Source organism: Mya arenaria, chromosome 14 (genome assembly GCF_026914265.1).
Source record: "Mya arenaria isolate MELC-2E11 chromosome 14, ASM2691426v1".
Taxonomy (NCBI): Eukaryota; Metazoa; Mollusca; class Bivalvia; order Myida; family Myidae; genus Mya; species Mya arenaria.
Window position 1 is genome coordinate 63,911,783 of NC_069135.1, and position 19,614 is coordinate 63,931,396.

The window sequence follows — 19,614 nt, forward strand, 5'->3', positions numbered from 1 at the left end:
ACTCATATTTATCTTGTAGTTGCCTAACACCTGTCATGAATATAGACGCAAAGTAATTAGCACACTCCTTACTATAATGTGACAGTTTGACTATTAAAACACTTTTAACATTGTGAACAGGTGCTCGGCCGTGATCTCATCCGGGCGCTTAGAAAGAAGAGGAGAGACGTCCCTGTTGATCATTTCATCCTCCATCAGGCTAATGTCCCACCTAATACTGCGGAGACCACTCAGTTTGAGATTAGCGTCCTAGGACTGGAAGTTCTTCCACATCCGCCGTACTCACCTGACCTGGCCCCGTTCGACTTTGCTATTTTCCCGGAGATGAAGTCTCACCTCAAAGGTCGCCAATTTGTACGTTTACGGGAGCTACATACGTCTGCAAAGGCATTGATACATCAGTAACCAGCAGATTACTATCGGGATATTATCTTCAACAAATGGCAAAAGAGACACGAACGCTGTTAACAATGGTCTGGTGCCTACATTGATAAGAAGTGAGATCACACCAGACGTATCTCGAGCACCTTCAGGATAGGCGACGTCGTTGATCTCGAACTGATCGCGACGCGAACCGACAGCGCGATAGTGTGCGTCTTCAAGTAGCCGTGATTTGGTGTAGGAGTCAGACATTTCTGATATTTACAGACGCAGTTGTGGATAGAACGACGTGTTTGTCTATGTACTTTTATTAATGCAAGTCTTATACTATTAATGATATAGAGACAGTCTACGTATTAATTGATCATCTCTCGTATGTCACCAATTCATGCTGTTTTAAAGAACCTATAAGTATAAATGACGTTTATATGATGACGTGTGTATATGGATAAATTTTACCAATATGAGGCAAATAGATAATTGTAGTATTAGTTTACTCTACTTCACATATACTCCTTAATAGTTTTTTTTGTGCTGTATTTTTCTAAATGCAATAATTATATAGCTTGTTTGCAATTCGTCTCCAGGAATAATGCAGCAGTTGTTAAACACATACTCAGTTTCTGATCAAAATTAGTTTAAGTTCGTATTTGTGTACTATACAATAAACATCCGTTGTTATTAGTCAAATACATAATAAATGTTGTAAGTTTGACTTAACACGTGGGGATTAAAAGATAAAAAATATAATTTCAAAATAGCGAGTCAAATTCCTGTGGTTTCATCGTGTTTGTATCTAAACAGTTGGAAACTTATCATGTGTTTTTATATTGCAAACAATAAATTAATGATTATTTCGGTTTTGTTGTACAGTGTTACAATAGAAACCCCTCAAGGCGACGAAAATCCGGTTTTCAAGATTTGTGTAATGAGATGAAAAGGGCAAATTAAATAGAAAATAAATATATAGATGGATAAGGGAAATCATAAAAGGTATATATGCTTCCCTACGCTAACATAAGAGCTCATTGGTGCAAACTTTAGCGCTTCTTGTTATTTTACAGTAACTGCATGTTAGTTATCAATAGTACGATTTAATCTAATCCGGTAAAAATGATTGAAATGAAAGCCTCTTTAGAAAATACGTTATAAGCTAGTCAATTATTATAGCAGTAGCAGATACATCCATCATTGACAGAACAAAAGAATAAACAACCGCATCAAAAATAATTATACGGAAACAATATCTGTCAAGGATAATATGAATGTTAAAATTACCAACATCAGACGCACATGTTTAAAACATGCTTCCTGGATCATACAAACCCGGTCAATTCCTAATTTGTCGAAATTTCTTAGGCGTTATTCAACCTTCAGTGCTTTATTTCATGAAGCAAAATTTTGCAATGAAAAGAAAATAGAAAATGTAAGCAATTGAGCTTTTACGTGGTATTAGATCATACATTTGCTAAAAAATGATGTTTTCGTCTATCTATGTCCCTTACTATACAATATACACATTATTTATAGCATGCTGTTCTACAAGCTATTTATCGGCACCCTTTGATATTTTGCATCAATGGTCTACTTATATAATATTCATCCGTTCTGGCCATGGTTATAGTGCGCAGCTCTTAATATCAAACGTGTTTAGAATAGTAAAATATCATATACGGTTCCATAATTTTGCATCAGATGTATCGCAATTTTAGGGACCAACGTAGGACGACCGGTCTCTTCTCAACAACCGCAAAGTATAAGCTGAGAGGTGGTATTGGGTTTGAAAGACCACCCTCAGGACAATGAGGCTAATATCAATATACAGACGAAACTAATGGTGTACAGAAATTGTGTCTGAGCCATTTTCTTGATGAATACTTTAACCATTGCTTGTAAATATTGAACATTTTAAAAGAAAAATGAAATAATAAATGGTACTAAGATACACTTCAAGTCGTGATAGGACACACGGCTGAGTTAAACCATAATATGGATCAATGGAAGTATTGTATTATATAAATCCGTTCTGGCAAATGTAAACTAAAGAAAGTGGATCAAGTAGACCCAGCATGTTAAGCCTGTTTTTGAAATCACAAGCCATTCAGCTTCATTACCCATAAAGATGGAAAGAAGCCAATGGTCTGAGATTGTAAAACAATGCTTTGATTATCGTTATGTGTTAAGAAAAAAGGCAACAACGAGTAATCGATTCCGAATTGGTGTTACTTGCACCCAAAAAGACTTTCTCCTCATCAACCGTAAAGTACAGACTTAGAGATGTATGGGGTTCGGATGAACCCCTACAAGACAATGAGGCTAATATCAGTGGAAGGACGATACTAATGTACATGGGTGTGTTTTACCCATTTCTGTTGTATATTTGGAATCTGTTTTAAGAAATAAAGGCAATAAAATATGTAAGAAGTACTAACCGGTGGATAAAGGTACGTGGAATGTATGCATAAACCTTCCAGCAAATTGACATGACGAGTTAACTTGGAAACCGCCTTTCCCCGCCCTAGCACCCAGCCATTCCCTTTAAACCGCCAGTGAATGATGTCCGTATATTTCTAAACATTTAATCGCGGATCTACTTCAATTTTATCCCGTAGTCTTATAGTCGTCTCAAGGGGACTTGTAACTGCATTTACTTATAATTTCCCTTTGATGTGACAGACGTCGGTGGTGGGCCGTAATGCAGCCAACAGTCGTAGGCAGACAATGCATCAAATGGTCACAGACAGACCGTAATAATGCAGCCAAAGGCCGCGGGCAGACCGTTAAAATGTAGTCAATAGTCGCGGGCACGCCGTTATAATGCTGCCAATAGTCACGTGCAGACCGTTATGATGCATTCAATAGTCGCGGGCAGGGCGTCAAAATGCAGTCAATAGTTACGGGCAGGTCGTTATAATGCAGCCATTAGTCGCGGGCAGGCCGTTCTAATGCAGTCAATAGTCACGTGCAGACCGTTATAATGCAGTCAATAGTCGCGGGCAGACCATTATAATGCAGTCAATAGTCGCGGGCAGACCATTATTATGCAGTCAATAGTCGCGGGCAGACCATTATAATGCAGTCAATAGTCGCGGGCAGACCATTATTATGCAGTCAATAGTCGCGGGCAGACAATTATAATGCAGTCAATAGTCGCGGGCAGACCATTATTATGCAGTCAATAGTCGCTGACAGAGCGTTAAACGCAGTCAATGGTCGCGGGCAGACCGATGTAATGCAGCCAATGGTCGCGGACAGGCCGTTATAATGCAGCCAATGGTCGCGGACAGATCGTTGTATTGCAGCCAAATGGTGCAGGCAGATCGTTATAATGCAGCCAATGGTCGCAGGCAGATCGTTACAATGCAACCAATGGTCGCGGACAGGCCGTTATAATGCAGCCAATAGTCGCAGGCAGGCCGTTAAAATGCATCAAATGGTCGCTGACAGACCGTTATAATGCAGCCAATATTCTCGGTCAAGCCATTATAATGAAGTCAATTGTCGCGGTCAGGCCGTTATAATGCAGCCAATAGTCGCGGGCAGGCCGATATAATGCAGTCAATGGTCGCGGGAAGACCGTTATAAAGAAGTCAATGGCTGCGGGCAGACCTTTGTAATCAAGCCAATGGTCGCGTGCAGGCCGTTATTATGTATCAATTGGTCGCGGAATGACCGTTATAAAGAGGCCAATTCTCACGGACAGACTATTATTTTGCACCCAATGTTCGCAGTCAGTCCGTTATATTGCAGCCAATGGTCGCAGGGAACCCTTTATATTGCAGCCAATGGTCACGGACAACCCATAATGATGCAGCCAATGGGCGCGGGCAGCCCGTTATATTGCAGCCAATGGGCGCGGGCAGCCCTTTATATTGCAGCCAATGGTCACAGACAACCCATTATGATGCAGCCGATGGTCGCGGGCAGTCCGTTATATTGCAGCCAATGGGCGCGGGCAGCCCGTTATATTGCAGCCAATGGGCGCGGGCAGCCCTTTATATTGCAGCCAATGGTCACAGACAACCTATTATGATGCAGCCGATGGTCGCGGGCAGTCCGTTATATTGCAGCCAATGGGCGCGGGCAGCCCGTTATATTGCAGCCAATGGTCGCGGGCAACCCTTTATATTGCAGCCAATGGTCACGGACAACCCATTATGATGCAGCCGATGGGTGCTTGCTGACCGTTTTAATGCAGCCAATAATCGCGGGCAATCCTTTATAAAAGCAGGCAACGGTCGCGGGCAGACCGTTGTAAAAGCAGCCAACATTCGAGGCAGTTCGTTATAAATTTTTGAAAAACAAACCCCGAAACGATGAACACGACTTCTGAAATACTATCATAGCTCGAGTTTTGGATTTACGATGAAACGTGGTTATTTACTACAAAGAATTTGTGATAACAATTTACTACAAAGAACTTGTGATTACAATGGAATCATTTATCTTTTTAAATCTTTCAAACATTAGTGGTTCACAAACGTTTTAATCATTTACGTGATAAACAACGATGGAATAGTACTCAAGGGGAAGTGAATCGAGTCAAGCACATTTCTTAGATACACAGGTAAGTTCCCTTCAACATAAGCCAGAAGTTACTACTTTCGTTTTTAAAATACTTGTCCAATCATGTCATATATTTTAAACCTTCAGAAGTTTTGTTTGTTTGAAGCAGTTTTACTTGACAGAATAAACTCCAAAACTCCACACTGAAAAATAACGGGAATTGATATACACACAGTGTCTATATTGCTTGTAAGTATACTGTACATGTCATGTTTCGGTGTAAATAATTATTATATTTTGTCAAATTTATTGGATGGAATTACAATGGGAAATTATTCTCCATATTGAAACTTCGAATAGCTTTTCAAAATCTTTACGAAAATTACGTTTTGCTATTCAAGTGTATTTGGTGAAATTACAGTAACAAGTAATTGGTTCATTGTTTGTGTCACAGTTGCTTAATGTCAATGGAGTAATTTAGGGCCCTTGTGATGTTCTTTGATCATAGCCCTCAAGCAATTCTTCAACCATAGAACAAAACTGTCCTTCCACCCAAAAGTTACTTTTGGACATACCCTAAAACATGAATCGTCTCTATAATAATAAATTCAACTAAACCCTTCATTGGTACATATTTATTTTTTACATTTGTTTAATATAAAATCGGTTCATCGCATATACAATTAGAATAAAACACATTTAATGCCTTAAATATAATAATCAAACAAAGTCCGAATTGACCTGTCCGCACTACATAAAAAATCAGAGAAATATGACTATTAACATTTGACATACTCACTCAAGACACTTATCGTTTAACTTACCGACACCGAAAAACTGATGGTGATATGAACTGTTCATGAGCATTTAAGGACGATAGGTCAAGCAATTTTAAAATTAGTAAGCGAACACAAAATATCCGAAGAATGTTGATTCTGTTCAAGCCAAAGCCTTTTGTAACATAGATTTCGAAATAAACATATAAATATAAAAACTTTAACTTTTACCTTTGGCCTACTTAACAATATCCCCTAGGTCAAAAGCCCCAGTACCAGTCAGATTTGGTTAAAAACTCAGTTTGAAATGTATATTTTTGTCAATAAATATATACATGCATTGATAATTTACTGTAGTCGTGTGATATTGAACTAAAGTACATGTCTACATTTATTTGAACTAATCATTGTGTAGCAAGTTTTAAGTGTACCATTATACTTATTTAATGTACTACGAAAATTTGAATACTTTAGAATCATTAAAAAAAATAATTATTTGACTTTTTCAGACTTTAGTGGTTCATACAATTTAAAAGAACTTTCATAGATACTCCTTAAGGGGAAGTAAAGCGAATGAAGAACATTATTAAGCTTAACGGGTAAAGTCCCGTTTCTCATAAGCTGGAAGTTACTAGGTTCGTTATTCTAGAAAGCATTCAGAAGTTTTGTATGACAGAAATGATTGCTATTGGCAGAATAAAATCTTTACCGAATAATTAATTGAAAATACATATTGCTTCATATTGTTTGTATGTATACTGTTCATTTAAATGATTTATTGATAATAATTAAGAAAAATATTGGATGGAACTAAAATGAGAAATTCACTTCCAAGTTAGGCTTTCAAGTGTTAAATTGTTCAAAACCTTTGAGTGTTGACGAAGACATGTTTCGGCCATATCAGGCGAAATCACAGTTACTTATAATTACACTGCCAGTAATCACAGGCATTTAGCTTATCATATGAGTCTTAATTGTTACATTTAATGTATCGCTTCCGGGTATGAAATCAAGTGATATAAAAACATCTGTTTTAATATATTTATCATAAAGTGAGAAAATTCCTGTGGATGCGGTGCATAAACTCAGACAATATTCGATACTAAGGGGGCGCCTACTGGTCAAGCCAAACCTACCTTCACAAAAGTCGTGATAAAAGTTAATAATTGTGACGACTGTGAACTTTAACGTGACCATGAACAACGCACTCACCATGATAAGTATCAACATTTTATTATGAATTACCTTGACTTAAAACCAAGAAGTGTCAGTCACTGGCTAGGACAACCGGCCACTTTCGTTTTATTTCCAAGATAAAGCTTTCTATATGCTGCCTTTGTTACAAACAGTTTAGTTTTCAGTTGTATTATAATCCCTTTACAAATACATGTGATATGAGGTACCAATATTTACAAAGTATGAGTATGAAACACACAAACATATAATTGAACAAGGCTGCAGGGTCCAATTTAGTTTTGTATGACATAACTATGATATAATTACGAAATGTATTAGATATCCTATATGGAATAAATATAAAGTATGTTTAAGAGTATAGACAGATAAAATATTATTTTTAAGGACTAGATGATACCAGTCCTAAAATCGGCAAATACAAATACATTTGTTCCTCAAAAAAAACTATAATTGTCAAAACAAGCTTGTTTAATTAAAACAAATATAATTTTACATGATTAAAAGAGTATTTTGTCGCTGTTCCAGCTGAGTATACCCGTTTAAAAAATAGCGCATAATGGTTTTCAAGTTTATAGTGTGTATATTAAGCATGTCCAATGTCATACGATTAGTACAGATAATTATACCGACATTATTAATTTACTCAGTTGATTTCGAATTGGATAAATAAGCAAATAATGCGAAAGATACATGTGTCGTAAGTGATGAACTACATTAATAAGATAGATTCGATGCGTTGTTCACAATGATAGCAATTTTATGTAGGTTTTTGACAATTTTCTCTTTTATTGCAATGGTATCATCTGGTGGCTAGTCCCTTTAATATATTAAAGGTTCACCCAAGGATGGATGCTGTTCAAGGCCGTAATGTGACCAAGGCAACATCATCGACATCTGACCTCACCTATTGTCAACCATGCAGTGAAGATGACTAGAAATTAATACCAAATGCTTTCTGTCTAGTCTGTAATGAGTTCCTGTGTTCCACCTGTGCCCGAGTACACAGGAACATGAAGCTTACCAAAAGCCACGACCTCAAAGACAAGATCAGTATGCCTTCCTTATTTTGTGCAGAGAGTGAGGATGAGACATTTACAGAAGCATGTCGAAGCCATGCTAAAGAGTGTATTAAATACTTCTGTCCGCGGCATGGTGTTCTTCTGTGAGGAGACAGCGTAGTTGAAAATGAAGGACATCGCACTTGTAAGGTAGAATAGATTCACCAATTGGCAAAACAATACAAGATGGGTGCAGAATACAACAGCTTGAAAACAGGACTTGACCAGAGTGTTATTGACATTAAAAACTATTTATCAAGCATACAGGCAAGCATGAAATCAGTTGACGAAGAAAACTTGACCATTATCAATGAGGTTCGCAAGTTCAGGACTGAAATCAACCAATACCTGGATAAAAGGGAAAAAGAGTTACTAGAAGAAATTGAGCAGAAAAAACGGAAATCCATGACACTGCTTATTAAGCTGGAAGCAAACTGTCAAGAAATGGAATCTGCCACTGAAAAGCTTAGATCAGAGCTACAAGCCCAGGAGAATAACTGCAACCAGCTGTTTGTATCTGGGACAAGGGCACTTAAAGAGCTTGTGAATCTACGGTCAGGCCTTGATAACATCAGGGAAGAAAGTAGTATTCCTTACTTTAAGTTCAGCAGGGACCCCGCATCTGAACAGTTCCTGGTCTCAAGCACAGCATTCGGAACAGTGGACCAGCTGGTGCCACTTTCGGCAGATCAGCATAAACAACTTCAGGGGCCTGGAAATCAACACATACCAGATAACTTACAAAAGGGTTACATATTGATCATTTCTTTAGTGTAACATATAAATATTGTGTTCCTTCCCCGAGTTATTGAAAATATACATTGCAATACCTGATCTACATTACATCTACATTGCGGAAAATCTCCTTTTAAAGAGATTTATTTTTAAATCGTACTCCTAGCCCTAAATTTCAGTCACCACCCAGAGTTGTGTTCACATTTCAGATAGACCAAATGAAACAGGGAAACCGGTGGATACCCAAACCAACAAGATGGTGTTTAAGGTGAGACAATGGGCGTATATATTTAGATATTTAATTACACTGACTTTTGTGTGATTATGCAAGCTACCAGCATTGAACACGTGTTTACTTACCATTTAAATGCGGTAATCCAATCATTTATTGATCAAGCTATGTCAATGCGTAAGATGTCTGTTTGTGGTTTTGTACGTTTGTGTATCACTTTTAGTGTTGGGCCCTTACAATATGCCTTTAATCAGGGTTCATATTTAAGGGCTTGAATAATGAGCTTGTATAAATGTCAAATTTTGGCACTGCTATAGTATTGTAATAATATGCATTGTGTTAAAATGTTGTATAATGATTTTCCGTGCATATTTCAGAAAGGAGATGAAATTGTGATTGAGACGTTCTACCATCGAAGCGGGAAGGAGTTCCAATGTGTCTACCAGACTGGAATGCGCTTCTACTTCGACGACTGGGGAAATAAGGTATGTAACTTATGTGTTTAAGGGAAGTTACACAGGAGCTGTTTCCGAAATAAGTTGTGTCTTGAACATGCTCTATGATTGTAATCAGTTGTTGTTGTTTTTTGCAAAATACTTCAGACGCTAATTATATGAATGGGCATATCATCATAATGAAAAATGAACTTCAAAACTAACATTCCTTAGGTTCACTAGTAAGATAATTTAAAAAAAAGGTGTTTAAAAAATCACATTTCATTTCAATTCATTAGTATCAAATTCAATATAATTTTCCCTTGAATCAATAATGTTTCTTTCACATATAAAGTAGTCATAAAAGTAGCAGTCGGATAAAAGTTATGAACATCAATTGACTTACATACTTCTACGTCAACCCTGACCAATGCTGAGAATTTCAGTGGCATTCATTGTTAAATTGAACGTTTATATCAAATTAGTGCTTGAACACATGAAACTAGAACTTCTTGATAAGTTACTTAATATATGTTTTACCAATAAACCATGTATAGCATATATATTTAATATGAGCATTTAAGCTATACATGTAGAATAATATAATTGTTTATAAACGGAGTATTTTGACTGGAACCAATATTGAAGGAGCAAAGTTCCACTGACTGCAGATTTTAGTCCTACTAAGGGCATATTACGAACATTCTCAAGTTCAAGACTAATCTCAGAATAGAACTTTTATATAAGGACTCATCTTTATTATGCCCCCCCCCCTTCGAAGAAGAGGGGTATATTGCTTTGCACAGGCATGTCGGTCGGTCGGTCCGTCGGTAGACCAAAGCTTGTCCGAGTGATAACTCAACAATTCCTGGACGTATGGTCATCAAACTTCACATGAAGGTTGGGCCTGACCAGTAGATGAAACCTATTGATTTTGGGGGTCATCGGGTCAAAGGTCAAGGTCACAGTGACCTTTAATGGTAAAATAATTTTAAAGCTTGTCCGAGTGATAACTCAACAATGCCTGCACCCAAGGCCCTCAAACTTGACATGGAGGTTGGGCCTGACCAGTAGATGACCCCTATTGTTTTTGGGGGTCATCAGGCCAAAGGTCAAGGTCACAGTGACCTTGAATGGTAAAAGGTTGTCCGAGTGATAACGTGACAATGCCTGCACCCATGGCCCTCAAACTTGACTTGGAGGTTGGGCCTGACCAGTAGCTGACCCCTATTGTTTTTTGGGCTCAATGGGTCAAAGGTCAAGGTCACAGTGACCTTGAATGGTAAAAGGTTGTTCGAGTGATATCTCAACAATGCCTGCACCCATGGCCCTCAAACTTGACTTGTAGGTTGGGCATGACCTGTAGATGACCCCTATTGTTTTGGGGGGTCATTGGGCCAAAGGTCAAGGTCACAGTGACCTTGAATGGTAAAAGGTTGTCCGATTGATAACTCAACAATGCCTGCACCCATGGCCCTCAAACTTGACTTGGGGGTTGGGCCTGGCCAGAAGATGGTCCCTATTGATTTAAGGGGTCATTGGGCCAAAGGTCAAGGTCACAGTGACCTGGAATGGTAAAAGGTTATCCGAGTGATAACTTGACAATGGCTGCACCCATGGCCCTCAAACTTGATTTGGAGGTTGAGCCTGGCCAGAAGATTGTCCCTATTAATTTTAGGGGTCATTGGGCCAAAGGTCAAGGTCACAGTGACCTTGAATGATAAAAGGTTGTCCAAGTGATAACTCAACAATGCCTGCACCCATGGCCCTCAAACTTGACATGGAGGTTGGGCCTGACCAGTAGATGACCCCTATTGATTTTAGGGGTCAAAGGTCAAGGTCACAGTGACCTTGAAAGCAAACTCGACAATTCTTGGACCTATGGTCATTAAACTTGACATGAAGGTTGGGCCTGCCAAGTAGATGACCCCTATCGACTTTGGGGGTCATCAGGTCAAGGTCAATGTCACAGTAACCTTTAATGCAAAAAAGTTAACAAATCTTCCCCAATGATATCTCGACAATGCCTGAACCTATGATCATTAAACTTGACATGGATGTTAAGCCTGACCAGTAGATCACCATTATTGATTTTAGGATTCATAGAGCCAAAGGTCAAGGTCACAGTGATCTTGAATGGTAAAAGGTTGTCCGAGTGATAACTCAACAATGCCTGAACCCATGGCCTCCAAACTTTACTTGGAGTTGCATCTGACTTGTAGATGACCCCTTATGATTTAAGGGGTCATCGGGTCAAAGGTCAAGGTCACAGTGACCTTGAACGAAAAAAACTTGTCTTTTGATAACTTGACAATGCCTGCACCCATGGCCCTCAAACTTGACATTTAGGTTTGTGGTGACCAGCTAATGACTCTGGATTTTGAGTTCATAGAGTCAAAGGTCATGACGGTCATAACACACTATATCCTCACACTTTAATGGTCATAATCTTAAAACAGCAACAAATCAGCTGTCATTTTGGTCCATGCATATTTCATTCAATTGTCCATATAATCCTGACAACATGGCGCTCAGGGGGGGGGGGGAAGGCATAATGTTTGACAAACATCTCTTGTTCCATTCGTTTTACAAAAACGAATGTGAATAATTCTACAATCTCGAATAATAATACAGTTCAGCAGTTGTCATTATCAAAACTAAACTACAAAGAAAGTAACAAGGAAAGGATGATTTGCAGTTTTTAACAAAGTTGGCCGTTTAAACTACCATGTACACGAGGTGTCGAGGTGACACAATATAACATTACTCTACTTGAGTGGTGAACAATTGTAAACTTTTTTAAGAATCAGGTAGACGGCTTACTCAAATTAGAAATATGCCAACAAAAATGATTGTACTAATATGTAGCATTTCCACTGATGTGATGTATCAGTTAACGCTGTCAATCATTTAGAGAAATGCTCTAATTGCTTTTAACTTTGCCTGGCCCCGGTCTCTCATTGTAGGGCAAGCCTGCATATTACCTCTTTACCATTCTTTAGACGTCTGTTATTTATGAATGGAAAATCCCGTTGCTTTTCTCATGTTTTGACTGTATTATTAGGATTTGCAGCCTTTCCCGAAGCGATGGTACAACGAAGGTCTTCTTGTCACCAACACCATACTCAAGGATGACAGCCAGGTACACAGGGTTTTACCCTGCAACTTTGACCTTGTTGCATTTACTTTCAGGGTTACGTTTACAACTGAAAGTCTGAAACAAGTATGCCTTTTGTAAACTTTGATACTATAGTTATTGTTAAATAATAATGATAACAATATTTAATGATATTTAATATCTGCTGATTCAGTCCTTTTTGTCCTCGAGTTTGTGCATCTAATCAGGGTTGATAAGATTTAAAATATTGCAACATCTTCGGATATGTTCGGATCGCAAATTATCGTTTATTAATATACATATCAATTGAAAATTGTTAATTTTGTCATTGTTTGTATTGTGTCAGCAGACCACGAAAACTTAAATCAACATGTGTTAATTCATGATATGTTAAATGTATTGTTGTCGTTACCGTTTAAATTTTACGTTTAAAAGTGCTTTGGAATAATCACTTGTTTCCCGCGGTATTGTTTCGTAATATGATAATATGTTTCCGGTTACGGTCGGATCGTTTTATTTACAGCCTGGCTGTGGAAAAAATACTGAAAGAGTGTCTTAAATGAGATTAAGTATTTTTTAAACAATTATGGAAAGAAATAATGAGCCATCGGTGTTAATATACGTTATAAATTGCGTGGTATATGGCATTATTGGGAATATGAACGCAGTTGGGCTTGTTACAGTACGTTTGAAGCACATAGGACTCCACAAACTTTAACCAACCCAACTCCGTTCATACTGCGATAATGACATCAATCATACAATCACTGTTCTAATTAAAACATGGTCATTTTACTGTCAAATCCCGAGATCATAATTCGTGTTACTATATGATACATTAATTATTATGTTTGTGGTCAATTGCATGGACTAAAACATATTCATTTAACTGTCACATCCTGTCATCATGAATCATGTCAATAATTTGATACATTGTTTCCATGTGTCTGTTGTCGGTAACAATAACTTAAAACATAATTTTACTGTCACGCCCTGAGATCATGTTTCAAGTAAATATACTATGCTACATTGTTCCCATGAATATATAGCTAATTACAATCATTTAAAGCGTGGTGATTTTACTGTCACGTCCTGAAATTATGAATCATGTTACTGTGATATGATACATTGTTTATTGTGTTTGAGGTCAGTTACAATAACTCAAAAACATGGCCATTTACCATTCTCGTCCTGCGGTAATGAATGTCGGTTGCAATTATTAAAATATGGTGGTTTTACTGCCACATTTTGAGAATTATGAATCATGTTACTATAATATGTTGCATTGTGGTGTATGTGGTCAATAACAATAACTTTAAACATAATAATTTACTGTCACGTCATAAAATTATGAATCAATGACTTAACCCCTTTACTGAGACATTCCTGAGACTCGCAAATAATGTATGAATATCTATGTTTACCAAACTCAGACCGGCAAGTCTGTGGAGCAGCGCGCAGGGGCGTCAAGCCAGGGTCAGAGTTCAAAGTCACAGGGTCGGAAAAGTGGGGCATATGACCGTGTGGGATTCCTGATGCACCCGACCCGGGGAGGAATACCAACATATATTTTCTATGTGTGTAATGTTAACATGTATTTTGCTTCTCGATGCATCACTTGGGTTTCATTTTGATAAGGTTTTAAACAAAGTTTCACCTATTCGCCCTATCCCATACTAATGGAATTCTAGATTTAATGTACATTGCAAAATATATGAAGCCATTTGTACTTATGGCTTATTCTTTGTTACGGATAAAGTATGCCAAACTTGCCAAAATATAACCTACAGATGACACTTTAAAGTTTAAAACATTAATTAACAGACCTGTATATTTCAGAAAAAGCATAATGTTCACATGTACTTTGACAAGAATACGGGATCGTGGGTGCGTATGCCGATTGCTTGGGAGTTACAACATAGCAAGGTCAAGAGACTCGTGGATCAAGTAAATGTATGGTTTGATTGTATAACCTTGTCTACGACTTTGCTTGTATATAAATATACAAAAAAATGTTAAATGTTAGCATGTCCTTTATCTTACATTTAATGTATAAAAGTTGCATAATGGCTAAAGAATATTTTATATCTCAATTCTAAGTTGAACAACCAGTAAATAATGCCGACTTAAGTACAAGCTATATCCTTCCGCCCATGGTCTGCTAGATTTTGGCTACACTTATCATTGTTTGGTACATGTAACTGTGGCTATGTATTGGTGTGTGCTCATTGGTACCAAGAGCCTGATGTGCATTCCACAGATGACAAATGTGTATATTGTGGATGCATATTACTGATTTGCTGAATTATATGTATTCCAAGATATCAGTTCCGACATGGAGCGACCATCACGACATCCTGTCCATGTTACGGGCGTGTAACTACGACCCTGATGAGTGTATATCCATATACCTTAATCTACAAAAGGACCGTGAGTACACATGGTGGAAACATATGACTTTAACTACTTGCAATAATATCCTCTTAAGTGTACACCCAAATACGGTATCTACCATAATCGTTTTAAGATATGGAACATAGATCATGCTCAAGTTCACCTTTTTTAAGATTCCAGAGCAAAACATTTTTTTCTCTCTGTAAATTGATAAAACAACGACTTATATTTCAAGTGTGTCCCGAGCTCAAACTTATTTTACAACTTAAACGTATAGTATGATTTACACTTGTATGCTTTACTATTTTTATTAGCGTTGTTTTCTCATATAATGTGTTGATCAATATTCCAAAGAAAAAACATCTAGACCAATCATTTACTCGAATTAACATACTCTATGCGAGAATGCGCTTTTATAAAGAGTAAAAAAGATTAGATAGATATTAAATGATTTTATGCTCTCATATCGTAAAATGAGTTGAAATTGAGAAAGGACTTTAGTATTGTCGTGATATTGGGAATATTTCTTTCTCCACCAAAAGGGTACATATTTTTGTATCATAGGTGTTTAGTAACGTATTTTAGCTTGGTTAGCTGCAGTATGCAGATAAAATTGTGTTTTATGTACCGTGGACCTTAAGATCACATTCCACCACCACGTCGCTATTCTATTTTTAGTAGAAACTATGGAAATTTTGATGTCATATTTCCCATTCTAGTTGGAGACCGGGAAAGTATGACTACATGTTTCCCAATTACATTAACTGTACTTTAAGTCCAGGGAATTTCTCATTTTGCGGTTCATATCACCTAGAGACTTGAGTTTCATGTGAAGACTCCAGTACAGATATCCAATTTTAGAGTCCAAGAACTTGTGCTTCTGTCGACTCTTCAATCCCCTATCTGTTAGGTGAGAGATGAACCGATACTACAACCTGTTTTTTCCAGAGTGGATGAACGGCCAGAAGACGGGGGAGTAAGGGACGACGATAGAGGAGATGGAACACGGATGATTGGATTGGAAGAGAAAGTTAGGAGGATGGTTCACACCTTGAAGTTATAAAAAGACGGTGTTTTTTCCACTGAGGTGTATGTTAAATATATTTTTTTCATTATTATAAGTATTATTGTTATAATAATTTTTACTTTCAGCCCTTTCAGCACTTTCACAGCAGTGCAAACCTGGGCTTGTTCATCCGTCTTCAAAGTTACAAAACAGTTACTAGTACTTTATTATATGAAGTTGCTGATATTTAATGAAAGCATTTGCCTTAATAAGTGAGCATGCATATGTTTTTTAAACGTTTTTTCACTGAGTGCTTTATCTTCAGCACAATTAAATAATTTGCCGCAATTTTTTAATCAATACAAAATATGTATAAAACGGTAACAATATTACCATATTTGCTATGTCAGCAAAAATGTCAGAAATCGCAGTCATTTGATAACCTTCTTAATATTATCTTTTTAAAACGAAATACAAAAGCGTAATAACATTTCCTGCTATTTTCAAACACGGCATTGCTTTAAAAAAAAAGATTTAACATGGGGGCACTCGTACATGAATGAATGTAACTAACATAAGGCCTTTTGAAAAAACATTATTCGTATGTATAGTGCAAGATGGATGTACCTCACTATAGGAATAGAAGGTTACAACAGTCTTGTGCTCAGCCCTCGATGTATTCTATTACCTGACTATATCTAATTATGTATACTGATCGAACACTTATGAGAATAACTTTAATTATATATCCATCATAAATCCACACGCAATACAAATCGCAAAATACGGCAGTCCGTATTCTACTCCAGTGCAATACGGCCGACGCATTCAACTCTTGTGACGTCACGTCATAACAAGTATCGTTGCTCGATGTTAAAATGACGTCATCAAACAAAATCGTGCGTCGTTTAAATGACATTAATTATGAAGGTTCTAACCAGTATTGTATATCATAAAAGGGTTATTAGAACTGCGTTTTGATTCGAAATCAAAATCCGCATAAATCCACTCGAGTTTAATACAACCTCCTGGATCAAAACGCAGTTTTAACAAAAATATTATAATGGGACAAGAAAAAAAACTTTATTGTATTTTTAGTTTACTATATCTTTTGATCAACAGGTGATTACTATATTTCATTTTGACCTGGTATGGGAGTTACCAATATCAGAACATTTGAAATACATAATTGTGTAATTAGTTTCTTTAAATTACTATATTCTATTATGTACTTGTATTGAAATATTAATACAAGCACATTTAAAAAAAATATAATTGCGTTTTATTTTTCTATATTCTATTATGTACATGTATGGAGGTTACTAATCCAAGCACATTTTAACTACATAAGTGCGTTTTTAGTTTACACTATTCGATTATGAACATGTATGAAAGTTACTTTTACAAGCACATTTGAACTACATAATTGCGTTTTTAGTTTACAATATTCGATCGTGTAAATGTATGAGAGGTACTTATACAAGCACATTTGAACTACATAATTGCGTTTTAGGTTACTATATTCTATTATGTATATGAATGGGAGCTACTAATATAAGCACATTTAAAACACATACTTGCGTTTTTAGTTTTCTATATTTTATTATGAACATGTATGGAAGTTTCATATACCAGCACATTTGAACTACATAATTGTGTTGTTAGTTTACTGATTTATTTATGTTCACATAGTAGCGATAGTACACATATGAAGTTAAAATCAATTTCAGAACTACATAATTGCGTTTTTTGTTTTCTATATTCTATAATGAGCATGTATAGAAGTTACTAATACAAGCACATTTGAACTACATAATTTGTTTTTTGTTCACCATATTCTATTATATACATGTATGGAAGTTTCATATACAAGGACATTTGGACTATTGTGTTGTTAGTTTACTAATTTTTTATGTTCACATAGTAGCGATAGTACACGTAATGTTGAAACCAATTTCAGAACATTTGAAATACATATTGATTTTAAGTGTTCTATAGTTTATTATGTGCAGTTGCTGTCCAGGTATGAAAAAAACATGTTTGTTCAATTATTGGAACATTTGAAATAAATATGGTTGATAAGTGTTCTATAGTTTATCACGTACAGTTGCTGTTCAGCTATGAACAATACATGTTTGTTCCAATATGTGGACATTTGAAATACATATGGATTTTAGGTGTTCCGTAGTTTATTATGTACAGTTGCTATCCAGGTATGAACAATACATGCTAGTACCACTATTGGGACATTTGGAAGAACATTGATTATAAGTCTATAGTTTATTATGTACAGATGCTGCTCATGTATGAACAATACATGTTTGTTCAATTATTGGGACATTTGAAATACATATGGATTTTAAGTGTTCTATAGTTGGTTATGTAAAGTTGCTGCAAAGTTATGAACAATACATGTTTGTACCATAATTGGGACATTTGAAAAACATTTTTTTTATAATCAGATACATTGTAACGGTCGAATAACGTTGTGCTATTATGAATTCAAACAGATAATTTAATTAAGAGTTAATTGGCACTATCAAAAGGGTACTCAAGTCATGGTACTTCCCGTGCCATGTCGTTGTACATACATTTCGTATCCTCAACCGCATTATCTGTTTGTCGCCATAGTATATTTGTCATTTGCAGTCAAACTCAGTTTTGTAAGGTTGTCGTACAATTTTTGCCTGAAAGGCATGGTTTCAGCAATGTTTTATTTCTTAATTATAATGCATCCAAAATCTGTATAATTTCTGCCGACAAACATGTAAAACTAACTTTCATAACATCACATGAACACTAGCGTGTCCACTTGAGGCTACTAAGTGTGAATATACACCTTTGAGCATAATTCGAATGAGAGTAAACGTAAGTTCTAAAAATTTATTGAACTTAGCAGGGAGTACATGAGTTGATCAATAAAAAATTAAACCAAGAGATTGCCTTGTTATCAGAAACATGTTAAAGATTAAATAATTACCCGAATGGCAGCGAATTCGTAATAAATGTCTGTGGGACAATTTAAGGAGAAAGAAAATATAGCATACACGTGAGGCTATCATCTTGATGCGTAATCTCCATCTCTATTTTCACTCGCCCTAATGGCGGCATTAATACTAAATGAGCGTCAAATCCTAGAATTGCGGTAAACCACAGACCTGTGCTTCTAATCGTTAAAATTTTCGACAGGTACACGCGTAAATATGTAGCGATTTTTAAATCGAAGTGTTTCACTTGACAAAGGGATAACACCTCTGCGTCTGACCACTGACCAGTCCAAAGACAAAATACAAATATTATCGTAATTGCAGTGGCTTATTTTTTATAAAAACAAGCTATATATTGTTTGATTAGCTATTTAAGGACATCAAAGCGGTTTTATTCCAGTACTGATTAAGGAAATATGAAATAATGAAATGTATTCACTTATATTACAATCAAAAAATTATCCATAGATCTATTGAAAATTGTTAACATGTGTTCCTTTACACGCGGCCTTCGCCTTTAATAATATACGTCTTTAATATAATTAAACTCGAATAATGTTTTGCATGCGAGATAAAAAAAATCAACAACATTGGAAAACGCCCCGTGATCAAATATTCAAATAATATAGTTATTAAAGAAACAAGATAGGGGACCAAGCGACACTGAACAAGAAACACTGACGTACAAACATTACAAACCGACCACACTCGCATCAAATAGCTCTACCAATAAATGTCGAGATTACCGCCTTGGAACGGTCAGTGAAATATGTGTTAACTGGAATACGAG

At 36.4% G+C, this 19,614-nt stretch overlaps 1 protein-coding gene across 1 annotated transcript; it reads left to right on the forward strand.

The window, feature by feature from the left end:
* Positions 1-8,045: 8,045 nt before the first annotated feature.
* LOC128217720 (uncharacterized) lies at positions 8,046-18,756 on the forward strand. Its single transcript, XM_052925067.1, has 8 exons — positions 8,046-8,666; positions 8,863-8,921; positions 9,263-9,370; positions 12,384-12,461; positions 13,871-14,014; positions 14,277-14,390; positions 14,759-14,867; positions 15,780-18,756. Exons 1-8 carry the CDS (start codon positions 8,105-8,107, stop codon positions 15,809-15,811), a joined length of 1,206 nt encoding a protein of 401 aa, XP_052781027.1. The 5' UTR covers positions 8,046-8,104; the 3' UTR covers positions 15,812-18,756.
* The last annotated feature ends 858 nt before the right edge of the window (positions 18,757-19,614 follow it).

Coding starts and splice junctions, on each gene's coding strand:
- LOC128217720 (XM_052925067.1), top strand. CDS start 8,105: ATGGGTGCAGAATACAACAGCTTGAAAACAGGACTTGACCAGAGTGTT. Junction 8,667..8,862: donor ACCAGATAACTTACAAAAGG/GTTACATATTGA, acceptor TTCACATTTCAG/ATAGACCAAATGAAACAGGG. Junction 9,371..12,383: donor TCGACGACTGGGGAAATAAG/GTATGTAACTTA, acceptor CTGTATTATTAG/GATTTGCAGCCTTTCCCGAA.